General features: G+C 58.3%; 2 protein-coding genes across 5 annotated transcripts; both read right to left on the bottom strand.

Moving 5' to 3' along the window:
* Positions 1–39: 39 nt before the first annotated feature.
* NAA10 (N-alpha-acetyltransferase 10, NatA catalytic subunit) lies at positions 40–5784 on the bottom strand. Of its 2 annotated transcripts, none has more exons than XM_061136007.1 (8): positions 5606–5784; positions 5035–5133; positions 4546–4604; positions 3552–3597; positions 3350–3465; positions 3116–3160; positions 1939–2023; positions 40–352 (listed from the first exon to the last, which is right to left on the bottom strand). In XM_061136007.1, exons 1-8 carry the CDS (start codon positions 5624–5626, stop codon positions 203–205), a joined length of 621 nt encoding a protein of 206 aa, XP_060991990.1. In that variant the 5' UTR covers positions 5627–5784; the 3' UTR covers positions 40–202. The 2 variants fall into 2 exon arrangements, with proteins under 2 accessions (XP_060991990.1, XP_060991989.1); XM_061136006.1 differs by lacking the exon at positions 40–352 and adding an exon at positions 1046–1375 and having other exon boundaries at positions 5606–5781.
* A 262-nt stretch (positions 5785–6046) lies between these two features.
* RENBP (renin binding protein) lies at positions 6047–13634 on the bottom strand. Of its 3 annotated transcripts, none has more exons than XM_061136004.1 (11): positions 13532–13634; positions 13115–13224; positions 12879–12954; positions 12625–12700; positions 12255–12427; positions 10688–10912; positions 9917–9998; positions 9514–9689; positions 8860–8991; positions 6291–6378; positions 6047–6201 (listed from the first exon to the last, which is right to left on the bottom strand). In XM_061136004.1, exons 1-11 carry the CDS (start codon positions 13556–13558, stop codon positions 6068–6070), a joined length of 1299 nt encoding a protein of 432 aa, XP_060991987.1. In that variant the 5' UTR covers positions 13559–13634; the 3' UTR covers positions 6047–6067. The 3 variants fall into 3 exon arrangements, with proteins under 3 accessions (XP_060991987.1, XP_060991986.1, XP_060991988.1); XM_061136003.1 differs by having other exon boundaries at positions 13505–13603; XM_061136005.1 differs by lacking the exon at positions 6291–6378 and having other exon boundaries at positions 13505–13603.
* Positions 13635–15076: the final 1442 nt, after the last annotated feature.

Genomic DNA, 15076 nt, shown 5'->3' with positions numbered 1-15076 from the left:
GGTGCTGCAGCCAGAGGGAATAGCAGGGATGAAAGGTACTGGAGCAAATTTTAGGCTTCTATTCTGCATGAATGGAGAAGGCAATGGCACCCCACTCCAGTACTCTTGCCTGGAAAATCCCATGGACGGAGGAGCCTGGTGGGCTGCAGTCCGTGGGGTCGCGAAGAGTCGGACTGAGCGACTTCACTTTCACTTTTCACTTTCATGCATTGGAGAAGGAAATGGCAACCCACTCCAGTGTTCTTGCCTGGAGAATCCCAGGGACTGGGGAGCCTGGTGGGCTGCCGTCTATGGGGTCGCACAGAGTCGGACACGACTGAAGCGACTTAGCAGCAGCAGCAGCAGCAGCATTCTGCATGAAATGACATGATGTTATTTGTCAAAACCCAGAGTGTACAATGCAGAAGGAAATGTAAACCCTGAACTATAGTTATAATGTATCAGTATTGGGTCAAATGTAAGAATACAAAATGTTATTAATAATAAAGTAATTAGCCTCCAATTAAAAAGAAGAAAGGTAAAAATGTTATTAATAGTGGAAACTGGGGGGGGGGGGCGTGCATCCACAGAAACCCTGTACTATCTGCTCACCTCTGTGAATCTAAAACCGTTAGGAAGGAGATTCAAGGGGTATCACAGTGATCAAACACACAAAATTGGCAGACCTTTTAGTTTGCAGGGGAGGGAGGAATCAAGGACACTTGCCAGGGCTTGGGGAACTGGGGAGCTGGTTGGGTCACTACTGAGATGGTAGGTAAGGTCAATGAGCAGCTGAACTCCCACATCTGGAGCCTGGCAGGGCAGCAGCACAGCAAGGCTCAGAAGGCTTCCAGAACTCCAGGGTCTCTTTCCCCCACCCTCCCAGACCCAAAGATGGCTCCAAGCCATCAGACCTCTCCAAAGCCCTGACAAAGCTCTTCCCTTCTAGGAGGGCTTGCAGGACACACTGTGCCAAAAGGCTGTGAGGTCCACGTCCAGAGGAACACAAGAGCCAGAGTGGGGCATCCACACACCACCCAAAAGGTGCACACTCGCACACGTGAACTCCCCAAGGCCACTGGGTGAAGTTTATTGTGAAACCTCTTGCAGTGAGGATGGGATGGGCAGGCCAGGACAGGGAGGGGTGCAGGTACGGGCTCTAGGAAGCCGAGTCAGAGGCCTCTGAGCTGTCCTTGACGTCGGTGCTCTCTGTGGTCTCGCTGACCTCGCTGAGGTCCTTGCTGTCACCACCGCTGTCCTCCGCAACCAGGCCCTTTTCCTCACGACAGGCCTCCCCTGAGCTCGGAAGCGAGTTGCCCTTGCCTTCCACCTTGTTCTCGATGGAGCCCAGCACCACATGCCTGCCCTTCTCCTTCAGCTCCAGGTGCCGCCTCAGCTGCCACCGGAAGCCCGGGAGAGGCGGGAGGAAGGAGACAGGGCCTAAGTCTCTAGACCACAAGGGTCTGCTCCCACTGCCTGTTTCTGGTCCCTTGCTGCGGGGGGCAGGCAGGGCAGGAAACATAGGACTGCGTTGGGAGACCCAGGGCTAGTCCCAGCAACTGCCTCCTCTGGGCCTGTTTCCTCTTCAGTGAAGTGGAGGTGTTCATACGCCCTCACGCGGCTTCTGTGGAGCCCTCTGAATGGCCCTGGCCCCTGTGGAGCCTTGGGCAGAACCCTGACTGTCTCCTCAGCCTTGGAGCCGGCCGCAGCCATCCCCAGCCCCGCGCCTCAGCACGTCCAGATGCCTCCCCACTGTCCTGTCACAGCAGCCTCTGGGCAGGACAGGCCTCCTCCTCAGAAAATGGAGCCTTGGCCCAATGACAGCCTTCTTTAAAGCCCCGCCAAGGTCCAGCTCCCCACCTGTCAGCTGAGGTGAAGAGGACCAGGACACCTCCAACTCCCTCAGGCCACCCCACTCAGCCTGCTTGGGGCCGGCGGCCTTGGCCCCACCGGACTCACCTCATCGGCCATCTGGGTAAGGTCCCGCTTCATGGCGTATGCATCTTCCCCGTCAGCGTAGTATTTGGGCTCCACTTCGCTGATCCTGGGGGCGGGGGGGGGGGGGGGTGGAGAGGAGGAGAAACCGAGTTGGGGGCAATTCTCCTCCACCCTCTATTGCCATCTGCCAGTGGGACAGGGTGTCAGTGCCCCCCCAAAGGCCCTTTGGAGACGTTTCTGACGTGGCCTTCCGTCTGCTTTCTCCAACAGTAAGCTGGACTCCCTCCCACCCCTGGCATCCTGCCACCACCCCTCATCCCTAACCTGGCTCCCAAGGATCTGTGTCTGTGGTTTCCTGGGAACCGTCGCCCCTGAATGTGGCAATACCCTCCCCCTCCTTGTCCAGTTCCCTGTCACTTCCTGGGCACGCATGGCTAGCTGCCTCCCATGCCAAGCAGTTGGAAATGGGGGGGGGGTGCTGTGGCCTCTGTTCTTGGTGTTCTTGGACGGCCCAGAAAGGCCCTGCCAGCCTTCAGACCCGGGAACTGTCAACCAGCAGGGGCGTCTACATCTAGGTCAAAGATCCTCAGATGCCCAGCCCGTAGGTCCTTCCCTTCCTTAAGCGAGCTGAAGCTAAGGCTGTCTCAGTGGGCTCTCCACAAACAGCCCATCCCAGCGGCTTTCACCACAACGCCCTGGGCAGGGCAGTTCCTGGCCAGGCTCTCTGTGTCCTGTGCTGGGCACACTGAGCAGACTGCTCTCGCCCACTGGGACACCCAGGGCTCTAGACCCCTCTGCTGCACCCTTCCTGCACCAATGTGCTTTGGTTTACCCTTTCTTCTGGTTCTGCTGAGATGCTTCTAGGTGCCTGGTCACTTTCAGTCCTGTTCCTGTCCTGGGTCCTTGTCTCTACTTCTGAACGCCTTCACCATGCTGCCCTTCACCTGGCCCCCACCAGCAGCAGGTAGTCGTCTTCTGCCCAGCAAGAAACACTAAATGTCCTCTAGACCCACAACACGTCTCGAGCAGACGGTGGCAGGTAGGTGTCACTGTCTCCAAGTGGAGGCCACAGCCTGTCCCTAGCTCCAGCTGCCGCCCACCCTCATGCCTAGAAGGTAGCTCAGCCCATCTCAGCCACCTGGGCAAGCCAGACCTGGGGACTGTCCCATTCCCATTAGAAACATCTAGATCTACTTACTGAAAGTTGAGCGTGTTGGAATAGAGGTGCAGAGCTGCCCGGTTACTGTAGGGGAACAAGGCAGTGCTGAGCTCTACAGACCAGGCCAGACAGGGACAGCACGTCCAGGTCCTGCCCCTCCTCCCAGTCCCCCTCCCCACAAATTCCACCTCCCAGTCTTCTCCAAAAGCCAAGGCTGCCCAGGACCCCCAAGACAGTAGCCCCCATGCCCCTTCCTTTGACCCCGGCTTCCACCTCTTCCGGACATGCAGGGAGACATATTTGGCATTGAAGTTCTCGATCATGGCTCGGGAGGCCTGGTCCATCAGCTTTTGAGCCAGACCAAGACGCCGGTGGGAACGCTTCACAGCCTGGGGGCAGAAAAGTGGGACCTCAGAGGTGGCTCCAACTAACTTCCACGCCCACCAGAGCCTGGGGGGGGGGCGGTCCTACGCACCAGTGAGGTGATATGTCCATGGGGCACATCGTCTGGGTCTTCTTCCCTAGAGCAAGAAGAAAAGAGAGGCTAGGAGCAAACCCCACAGTGCCCCCAGACCCAGGGTAGGGGAGAGTCAGGGCTCTCCAGACCCCAGGCAGCAGACAAAAGACAAGTGCAGTATCAATGGAACACTATTCAGTGCTAAAAAGAAGGGAGTTATCAAGCCAGGAAAAGACATGGAGGAAACTTCAATACAAAAGACTGAGAGGCAGTCTGAAATGGCTATACTGTATGTTGAGGTACGTGCGCAGTCAGTCGTGTCTGACTCTTTGTGACCCCATGGACAGTAGCCCACCAGGCTCCTTTGTCCATGGAGATTCTCCAGGTAAGAGTACTGGAGTGGGTTGCCATTTCCTCCTCCAGGGGATCTTCCCCACCAAGGGATCGAACCTGTGTCTCCTGCAGTGGCAGGCAGATTCTTTACCACTGAGCCACCTGGGAAGCCCACACACTGTATGATTCTAATCGTGGGATGTTCTGGAAAAGGCAAAACTATGGAGATAGTAAAGAGATCAGTGGTTCCCTGGGGAGAGAGGAGGGATGAACAGGTGGCTTACGGAAAACTCCGCAGGCAGTGAGACTACTCTGTGTGATACTATAGAAGTGAACACATGTTGTTATACATTTGTCCACATGACTCCAAGGATGAAACTTACTGTGAACTATGGACTTTAATAACAATGTAGCAATATTATAACAGATGTACAAGGAGATATTAGTAAGAGAGGCAACCAGGGAAGACAGGGGAGGAGTTATGTGAGAGGGGTGTGTATCTTGCACTCACATTTCCTCTAAAGCTCAAACTGAACTAAAGAACAGTCTATTCATTTCAAAAAGAAAAAAAAAAACCCAACCCAGGCAGCCTCCATCAGACATGTGCAAATGTCAGTGTCCCTTCTCCCCCACCCGCAGGTCAGGCGCCAGTCTTGTCTCTCTGTCCCTGATGACTCACATTTTGGCCAGGACGTACCCCACGATCTTCCCATTCTCGTCCTCGGCAATGTACGAGAGCTGGAAGACAGGAGGAAAAAGGAGGCAGAAAACAAGTTTCTATCAGAGCTGGAGGAGCCCTTAGCAGACACCTGGTCAAACCACCTGTCTCTTGCCCTGGCCATGATGGACAGCAGCCCAGGGTGGAGTTCAGTGACAGCTCCTGACCTCCAGGCAAGGTGGCCTTGTTTTCCCATACCACACGGTGCCCCTTGTTCTTAACCGGGAAGAGGTGGGCAGACAGGTGGTAATTCTGCTTCTAGGTTGGCCCTGTTCATCTCCCGTCTTCAGGCACCTCCTTGCCACCCCCAGCCACCCCAGCTGAAGCCAACCCTCAGGGCCTCCTTCACCCAGGCGCCCCCCGCCCTGGACTCTTCATGGTCTCAGCCAACCCAGGGTGGGAATTCCCTGGCCTCCTTGACCCAGTCCCCAAATTCAACAGCCGCCCCACCTGGGGCCAGGAGAGGCCATGGTAGAAATAGTATTTCATCTGGTAGTTCTCAGGCAGGCACAGGAGGTTGCAGTGTTGCATGTTCATCAGGTCCTCTGGCTGCGAGGGAGGGCAGTGGAATGCGGTCAGGCCTGGGGCTGCACTAAGTAGGCCTCGGTTCTGTTGGAGCCCTGCTCGCTGTCTACTTACCGACCCCCCACCCCCACCCCCAGATCTGGGCGGGAGCTGGGACTATCTGTCTCTGCACAGGCCTGGCCCAGGGCCGCCGGGCAAAAACTTGACGGTTCCAGGAACGGACGTGAGAGCGCCAGGAAGCTCCCCAACACCACCCCACGGAGCCCCGACATCCCCGAAAGAAGGGGTTCGCAACCCCGGCCTTGAACCCCTGGCCTCATCTGTGGGGAGGGCCAACCCCATGGGAACGGTAGTCTTTACAGTTTCGTGCCGGGCGGCCGCAGGCGCTCCAGGCGGCCGGCCCTGGGGCTCGGCCGGGCCCCTCAGGAGCATGCGCACGCGGCCACCAGGCCCCGCTCCCACGCGGCGCGGACTGTCTCCGGACCCGGCCCCTCACCCTCGCATTGCGGATGTTCATAACGGCGGCGAGGCTCGCGGCTCCCAGCGGGTCGTGAACGCGCAGTCAGCTGCCGCCACGCTCCGGAGCAACACCGGGGCTGCCAGGCCACGGCTAGGGCTGGAGCTAGGTCCCGGATCGCGGGGGCGGCGGCGGAAGAGGCGGTGCGCGCCTGGCCCGGCCACCGGCCGGAAGTGGCGCACTGTCGGACCCACCCTCCTGGGTGTTTGGCCAATGCGCAGGGAGCTCCAAGAGCAGGGCGGGGCGTCTATGCGGGGCGGGCCAATGGCCGGGCGAGCCCCGGCGCGGGGCGGGCCTCTTGTCAAGGTAGGAGGTTCCAGAGCTCCGGGTGGGTCACTGGCCGGGCGAGCAGGTGCTCTCCAGCCAAAGGCGGCGGGCGTTACCCCCACTCCCGCAACCCCACGGAAGCTCACACACGCAGACAGTGTAATAGGCTTCGTTTTATTCTGCACCCGGGCGGGCGGGACCAGCGGGCGGAGGCCGGGCGCTGAGGGCCGAGGCAGGAGCGAGACGGCTCAGCAGGTCGTTCAGCATCTCCTCGCACATGGCCAGGCACCGCGGCACGTGGAAGCAGCCTACGGGGAGAGGCGGGACAGCGGGTTGGGAGGGCTAGGGACAGCCAAGTGCCCTGAGCCCCTGCGGCTCCGCCCTGTCCCCCACTCACCTTTGAAAGGACCCCCCTTGATAGTGAGGGCGACCTTCCCATCTCGGTTCAGGTAGCCAAACCATTCCCCATACTCTGGATCGCGAAACTGCAATAACAAGGCAGTGACAGGCAGCGCTGGCAGGAGCTGCCCAGATGCCAAACGCCTGGGGAATAAGTGTTCACCCGTCCCACTAAAGCGCTACCCGGGATCAGAGCCCAGGCAGATCCCAGATACCGTAACTACAGAACCAGTGCTGTTAGATCCCGTGTCCTGGACAAATATGAACACAAAGGGCTTTCTCTTTTCCTTTTTCTGCAGCCGAAGTGGGCACCTAGATACCCCACTTTGGAAAGGGGCTGCTGACTGTGAGATGAAACCTTGCAAGATGGAATAAAGAACCCTGCTTGGGTATGATGGAACAGTTCCGTATCTTGAGTATGCTGGTAGTTATACAGATATATATGGGACTTCCCTGGTGGCTCTGTGCAAAAGAACCTGCTTGCCAATGCAGGAGACCTGGGTTGGATCCCTGGATCGGGAAAATCCCCTGGAGAAGGAAATGGCAACCCATTCCAGTATTCTTGCCTGGGAAATCCCATGAACAGAGGAGCCTGGCAGGCTGCAGTCCATTGGGCCACAAGAGTCAGATACAACTTAGGTACTAAACACAGATATATACATTGCTATATCTCAGTGAACTGAATACTTAAAATGGATACTTAAAATATTCATTGCACTTCAACAGAATTGATTTAAAGAAAGAGAATAGAAGTGCTGACCTGTCATGTAACTTTCTAACAGATGATTCCCTTTGAGTTCCTGTTCTCCGCTTCACAGGCCTGTCTTCCAGTTGATGAGATTGTAGATATCTAGCACTGAGCTGACTCCAGCCTTGCTTGTCACAGGTCCCAAACACATCTCCCTCTCCCTTGGAGCCCTCTGAAGCCTGACCCTGCCCAGCAGCTGTGTTGACCCATTCCGAATTTCTTTCTTCTCTCTTGCCCACAGTTCCTTGCAGATGCTCCAGGGTAGACTCCAAAGCCCTGGCCTAGACCCTTCTCTTTCCTCCCCAGATAGAGACCTGAGTGGAATCCCTTCTCAGAAGGACTGTGGAAGAAGTCAGTGACACTGAAGTACACTATAAAAATGTCTTTTTAAATGTCGACCTGTGAATAGGTCTACTCCTCTTCATAGCAGGTAACACTAGTTCTATATCTATTCATTCTATCTTTCCAGTGACACTGCTCATGTCCTCACTTATTATTCAACTATTTGATCTGACACGGACAGATTGAACTGTTTTCCTGTCCAGCATTTCTGTGGATGTCTGAATTTCCTGTCTTCTGTTATGATGATCAGTGCATAATGACTGATCTGTTTATAAGTTTCCTGATTGTTCGATGGCCATCTCTCTTTCTTGACAATTTATTCCTTAAATTTCACTTTATGCAGTTAACCCCGATGGCCTCGAACACAGGTTCTTTTGAATGCATTCAGTATTAACATACATCACCCCGGGTCTTGTGACTGTTGTGTTTGGAAGTAATGATGAGTGTGTGCAATACTGGGAGATGCCCCTTGAACTACAATGTAACATGAACACATTTGGGATGTCTACTGGTGATGAAGTCAGACACTGCTAATACCACTGTGCTTTCATTCATGATGGAAGCAAATACCGGATTTCGGTTAGAGGTTAGCGTAAAGAAAGATAGAGTTTTCTCCCAGGTCACAAAACCCACAGACCACCAAGTAAGACCCCCTGTTGTAATCCCTCCTGTACTAGGGTTTACTGATGGAGTGAGTTGTGGCTTTCGAAACACATTGGGAATTTTCCTTCATTCAGGCTCAGCCCCCAAGGTGCCTCTCAGCCATGGCTGGCACAGGTCATCACTCCACTCATTACACTCAGGCCTCTAGTGGTGGGGGGTGTCCCTGGCTTCCTTCCTGCCTCACAACTGATTCTTGTCTCCTTTGCTGGGCCCTCCTATTCCCTCTTCTCTTTTCTTTCTGTCCTCAAAGCTCACCTTGCCTTGTGGCTCTCAGTATATATCATCTATATTCTTATGACACTCAGACACTTGTGGCCAGTTCAGACTTCTCCCATTCAACCAGACTCTGAGCCCTGCTCCTGTTGCATCTTCCACCCCAGGTCAGGCCCCCGCTCACTGGCCAGGATGACAGCCACCACGCCATCTCCCTGCCTTGGCCTGGGGCCCTATGGCCTCCCCTCCCAAAGCCCCGGCACCCTTGAACCCCAGAGTCAGGTTGACCCCTCTTTGCTGAGCACCCCTTCCAGCTTTTTTCCTTCCCATCAGCACCCCCCTAGCCCCCTGACCTTGCTGTATTTCCCAGAGCTCTCATCCCCATCTCTGTTTGCTTGTTTACTTGTTTATGGTCAGTCCCACTGCCAGCAAAATGTGAGCTCCAGTGGGGAAGGGGCTGCTCTGTTGACTCAACAGAGGGTACTGGGGCCGGGACCTCCATGTCTGCTGAGGGGCAAGCGGGGGATGTGTAGGAAGACTCGCCCTCCCCGCCCAGTCTGCAGTCTCCACACCTTTGCTGAGACCAAGAAGCAGCACTTACCCGGCGGAAGGTGTACTCGGCCACCTGGTAGAAGATGCGCAGCAAGGCGGGGTCCCCAGTCTCACTGTAGCCCATGAGGAAGGCGATCATGGCTTCACTGTGTGGCCACCAGAGCTTCATGGCCCACTCCAGCTGGGAGCAGAGAGGAGGCATCTGGAAGCCTGGGTACCACCCTCCGCCACCCCTCTCAGCAGGAAGGTCACCCCCATCATTCAGGCCCTGGCTAAGACTCCATCCGGCCCAGGCACTTGGAGCTTCATTGTGGCATGGACGACTATGGAGGCCTTGACTGCCCAGCAGATTGGCACTAGCTTCTTGAGCCGGAAGGGCAGGTCTGGGCCAGCCTCCCCTTGAGCCCTGGAATCCAAACCCTGGCTGTCTCATTGGTCTGTCTAGAGCCCCTTGGACAATCAGCTCCTGCCGGTGGCCAACTCAGCCACCTTCTGTGGACCTCAGTGGGATCAAGGTATAATCACACAGACATAAGGGACCAAATCTGCCCCCACTGCTGATGGCTTAGAATCACCCAGTGAGCCTTTCCAAAATGGAGGGACATGTGTCTCCTTGTGTGTGTGAGCTTGAGGACCACTGGGGTCTCCCTGGGCCCCCCTCCTCTGTAAAATGGGTTGAGGACAGCCCTGGGCACATTCCCACCTGGGTGGGGCAGAGGCCATCAGCATCCTGGAAGTAGAAGAGGCCACCATGCTCAGGGTCCCATCCAGAGTGGAAAGGCAATAGTAGGAACTTGTCGATCACGTGGGCTTGAAGTTTGGCATCACCTCTTCGGATGGCATAACGGAGCAGGAACCAGCCAGCCTCCAGCGCGTGGCCTGGTAAGGGCTCAGGGTAAGGCAGGTAGTGTGGTCTCCCCCAGGTAGGGGGCTCCAGCCCCCTGCGCTGCATGCTAACTCCCTTCCTCTCTTGCCAGCAGTGGGGGGCTGCTTTGAGCCGTGCCCCCAGCATGGCAGGCCCATCCCTGCTTCTCTGCCAGGTCCTCAGTGCCCAGTGTGGAGGGAGGCAGGCAGTTCCCACATCTGAAGCCCACCCAACCCCTCACCTGGGTTCTGGTGTCTCCCCAAGCAGCCTGAGAGTTCCTCACCATCCTCTGACACATTCTCCAGCACAGCCTGCCCACCCCTCTGCAGAGGGAGGAGCAGAAGGGGGTTCAGCATTCAGCACCCACCTCTGCCCCCTCCCTCCCCATCTGCAGGCTTGGGTGGGCTGGCAGGGGTGGGCGAGGGGCTTTGAGGAGCTGATTCCCTCCCAAGGGTCTGGAACTTGCTTTGGGCCTGGGCCCCAGAAGACACTGAATGGGGAGACTGAGATTGGGCCGACCTGGCTGTCCAGAGGCCTGGGAAGAAGCTGGGTCTGGGTTTCGAGCTCCTTGATGGGCCTGGGGGTCTGGACCCCACCCTCCTGTCCTCACCCCCACCTGGATCCCTGGGGTCCTCCCCCACCCTTTCCAAGGGTTCTGGGCCACACCTCCCTGTGTCTCCCCATCTGTAAAATAGACCCCTAGCTCATGAGTGGGCTTCCCTGGTGGCTCAGATGGTAAAGAATCTGCCTGCAATGTGCGGCAGACCTGGGTTCAATCCCTGGGTGGGGAAGATCCCCTGGAGGAGGGCATGGCAACCCACTCCAGTATTCTGACCTGGGAGAATTCCCATGGACCGAGGAGCCTGGTGGGCTACAGTCCATAGGGTCAGAAAGAATTGGAGACGACTGAGCTCGGGGGTGGGTGTGGGCCTGGGGGTGGGGAATGGTGGTCACCCTGTGCCCCAGCCCCCCAGGACTGGTCTGGCAACCAGTGTCTACCTCCTGCCCCCACCTGCACGTGTTGCAGAATCCTCTGAGCACACCAGTCCCCCAGCTCCGCGGAGATGCCTGCCAGCTCCTCGTCCGCCTCCCCGAGTTGCTCCACCAGGTTGAGCAGCATCATGGGCACTGCCATGGATTCCGAGGCCGGAGCCCCAGGGAGCTGGGGCCGGCCCAGCCCGGAGGGGTCCTCCCGCACCCAGCTCACGATCTGATCCATCATCTCCATGGCTTCGCTCTGCGGGGGGAGGGGGGAGGGGAGACCCAGGCTGAGGCTGCAGCCCATCCAGTCTGTTCCGCCCAGGTCCCCTGGGCTGAGCTCCTAGGACACCCCTACCAAGGCCTGGCCCCAGGCTGGGTGCTAGGGCTCCTGGGCTGGGGGTTGCAGACCGTGCCCAGGCAGTGAGGTCAGCTTTGAAAGATGATGGGGCCAGGGAGGAGCACCCTCTTAGCCAGGGCAGGGCTGGTCTCTCTGGGCAGGACCCTGCAGAACCTGGGGGGTGCAGGCAATTGATCCCCCAGGGTCCCCCACTTCTTGTTTGTTGAAAAGCTTTAGCCTCCTAGGCCTTTCCAAGTTCCAAGGAGCATATTTAATCAGAGAAGTGAGGAAATGCAGAAACAAAGGAAAACAGATAAGCAAGACAAAACAATGAGTTTAGACTAAAGTCTTCCCCAAGAGCCAGAAATAAAATCCTGAGTTGTATCCTTGAGCTGTTTTGCACATAACTAAAACACCCACCAGGGGGAAGAACTTAAGTACATGATGCCCAGTGGCACATAGAGCACAGACCATTGGTACCAGAAAGTGGATCATGTAACTCCCTCCTGGTTATCTCACCACCAGCCAATCAGAAGAATGTTCCTAAGCCGATCAGGTGCCCTTCGACCTCCTCCTTGATTTTGCCCTAAACCCTTCTCTGAAAGGTGTTTTGAGCAGGACCTACCCTGTCCCTTTGGAATAAATGCTGTACTTTCCTTCCCCACCACCTGGTGTCAGTGGATTGCCTTCACCGCACATGGGCCCAAGTCTGGTTTGGTAACACCTCTGTGCCCATCCTAAAGAAAATCAGTCCTGAATATTTATTAGAAGGACTGATCCTGAAGCTGAAACTCCAGTACTTTTGGCCACCTGATGCGAAGAACCAACTCATTAGAAAATACCCTGATGCTGGGAAAGATTGAAGGCGGGAGGAGAGGGGGACGACACAGGAGTGGATAGTTGGATGGCATCACCAACTCGATTTACATGAGTTTGAGTAAACTCCGGGAGTTGGAGATGGACAGGGAGGCCTGGCATGGTGCAGTCCATGGGGTTGCAAAGAGTCGGACACGACTGAGCCACTGAACTGAACTGAACGGTGCCCAGGGCCCCTGTGGGGGTTGTTGGGGGAGGGCCTCTGGGGGAGGGAGGACACAAAGTGACAGTAACAGCAGTAACAGTGGGCGTGACTGGCAGCCCTGCGCCCTGTGGGCCCAGAGAAAGGACTGATGTTAAGGACAGATCTGGCCCGCACCCAGGTGCCAGGAGCCAGCGAAGGTGAGGGGACGGAGATGTACAGCGTGCCCACCCTCCCCCACACCTGGTACCGCGCGTCCCCCGTCACCCTCCACAGCTCGTTCATGGCCATGGTGTAGAAACACTCGCTGAAGATGGTCCGCTGCACCTTGACTGGGCGGCCGTCCCTGGTCAGCACAAAGGCACACTTCTTTGCAGGAGGTGCCACTTGGGCATAACGCAGCAAAAACTCGCCACCTGGTGGTCAGGAAGGTGGTGCGCTGGAAGGCGCGTTGGGGATGCCCCAGACGGTGCCTTCCTCCCCATCAGTGGGCACTGGGCGCCCTGGGGGGGCTTCCAGAGCCGGCTGGCAAGCAGGCAACTGGGAGTACCGCGCGGCTGCGGGGATCACCGAGAGTGGCCTCTGGGGAGACGGGGACGGGGAGGGAGGGCACCTGCTTTAGCTGCATTCAAAAGCTCCGGGCGGCGGAAGCGCTCAAACTGGCGGTACAAGCGACAGTACATCCACACCTGGGTTGGGGCGGGAGGGGGGGAGCGGAGGGGTCGTGGCTCAAGTGGGGAGCCGCCGTCCTCAGGGCCGTGGGAAGGAGGGCGGTGAGCCCGCGATCCCTGACCGGTGTGCGAACTCAGGCAGGACCCAGCGCGCCGGTTCCAGTCCCGGGCGCCCCCGGGCACGCCTCGTCCGTACCTGCCTCCCCTGCAGCCAGACGTACTTGAGGTCATCGTACACCCGCCCGTCGCGGCCAAGGCACGTGAAGAAGCCCCTGCGGGACACGCTGACATTAGCCGAGTTCGCGGGGATGGGGGTGGGGGCGGGGGCTGGGGGCGGCGCCCCACATATGGCAGTCAGTCCAGAGTGAGGTACAGGGGCTCCAGAGGAGCGAAGAACCCAGTCCAAGGCCCCCAGAAGGGCGAGGCGCGCACCCCTGTTCCTGGTCGTGGGAGTGCTCCAGCCAGAAAGCCACCACGCGATCCAGCTCGCGCGCCACGCGCTCTTTCCAGGCCCGCAGCGTCTCTTGTTCCTTCTCCATGTCCTGTGGACAGAGACTTGGAGACACGGCTCCCCTACAGGCCGCCCGTCTTCTCGGGTGCCCGTCCCGTCGGTGGACTCCCCGGGGCCGCAGGTCACCCCAGGCTCGAGTGGCCCCCTAGGGCTGCCTGACTCGGAGCCTCGGGAAGCTCCCCCCCCCCGCGCCCCCCGAGGCAGGTCTGCCCTCCTGACCAAGATGGGCCCTGGGACTGAACCCCCCCCGTCCCCGCCCCCCGTCCTGGACGGCCTCCTCCAGGACAACACCGACCACCCCCAGCCCTCACCCCTTGCCCGGGCCGCCCAGCACTGGCCTGCCACACTCGGAGACCCCGGCTCATCACTCCCTCTCCAGGAAGCCACACGGAGCGGAGTGCGGTCGCGTGACTGTCACTCAGCTGACCCAGCCTAGCACCACCCACCTCTACCCCGCTAGGTTCCGCCTGGCCCGGGGGCCAAGCCCACAGCGGGGGCGGGGCTTGGCTGGCTCACGGCCATGCCCCCCCCTCCGGCCACGCCCCCCGGGCGGACCCTCCGCGCCCCCCCCCTCCCCCGCGAGGGAAGCTGAGGCCGCTAGAGCTCCTCTGCTGGGCGCCCTCCGCTTAATGCCCTCCTGGTGGGAAGTGCTGGGTGAGTTGGCAGGACATTCTGGGATTGGGGTGGGAGGTGGGGTAAAGAGGGAACTCAGGGCTGTCTTCCCTCCTCCAGCCACGTCTCCCCGCCTGAGGGGGGCCCCCCGGGGCAGGGCATGAGTCCAGGTGCCCAGGAGAGGAAAAAGTGACAGTGAAGTCACTTCTGACTCTTGGCGACCCCATAGACTGTAGCCCGCCAGGCTCCTACGTCCATGCGAATCTCCAGACCAGAACACTGGAGTGGGTGCCATTCCCTTCTCCAGGGATATTCCTGACCCAGGGATCGAACCCAGGTCTCCAGCATCGCAGGCAGACTCTTTACTGTCTGAACCACCAGGGAAGTCCAAGAGAAGAGACAGCTGGAAATGCCTGAACGCTGAGACCCCTCTGACCTGTGACCCCACAGGGCGGGCAAGTCCTCTCTCTGTGGAATTCGCTCCACAGCCCCTGACCTCTTCACCCCAGAGATGCCACTCGACAGTCAGGCGGGAAATGTGCAAGTGAAGAGCAGGGTCCTCAGAGCCAGAGTTCTCCAGGCAGACCTTCCAGCACCCAGTCTGCCTCTCCGGACTGTCCGATTACATCGGGTGCTCTGAAGAAGGCGGGTCAAACTTCCTCCTCTTGCTCAGCCAATGGAAGAATTATGTGGAGGGGCCGTTTCCTGGACCCTGGACTCCCATGGGGGCTTGGGGAAGCTTGGGCTTCAGAGGGGGGCACCCTGTTTGCCGGAGATGTAACAGCCTCTTGCCTCATCCGTGCAGCCCAGAGGCAGGAGCCTGGCGCGCCGTGTTCTTGTCCCGACGAGACCATGGGCGCCCTGCAGGTCAGCACACCCTGTGGCCGCTGTGTGCCCCCCATGTGACCTCGTGCTTGGGGGGCGGTCCCGGCTGGGGTCCCAGCTGGCTTGGTATCAGCCACCCAGCTGCAGATGCCCATCATTATTCCTGGCGTATCCTTTCTACCCAGCTTTCCCCTGCCTTCCTGTAACATGCCTAGCCAAGGATGAGCTTTGCTCCGGGGAGGGTTCTGAAGTTCCAGCCTCAGACATGGCCGTCGGTCATGGGGCAACCCTGAGGTGAAAGCGGGCGGTGCTCCTCACCCCGTGACTTCTCTCTGGAGTCCCTCAGGTAGACTCTCTGCCCCACAGTTGGCCCACATCTTCCCACCCCTGGACATTGCCCGCCCTGCTGTAGCCTGAATTACATGTGCCCACCACTCTCCCTGGGC

This window comes from Dama dama, chromosome X (genome assembly GCF_033118175.1).
Source record: "Dama dama isolate Ldn47 chromosome X, ASM3311817v1, whole genome shotgun sequence".
In the NCBI taxonomy this organism is placed as follows: Eukaryota; Metazoa; Chordata; class Mammalia; order Artiodactyla; family Cervidae; genus Dama; species Dama dama.
This window is presented reverse-complemented; position numbering and strand designations above follow the sequence as displayed.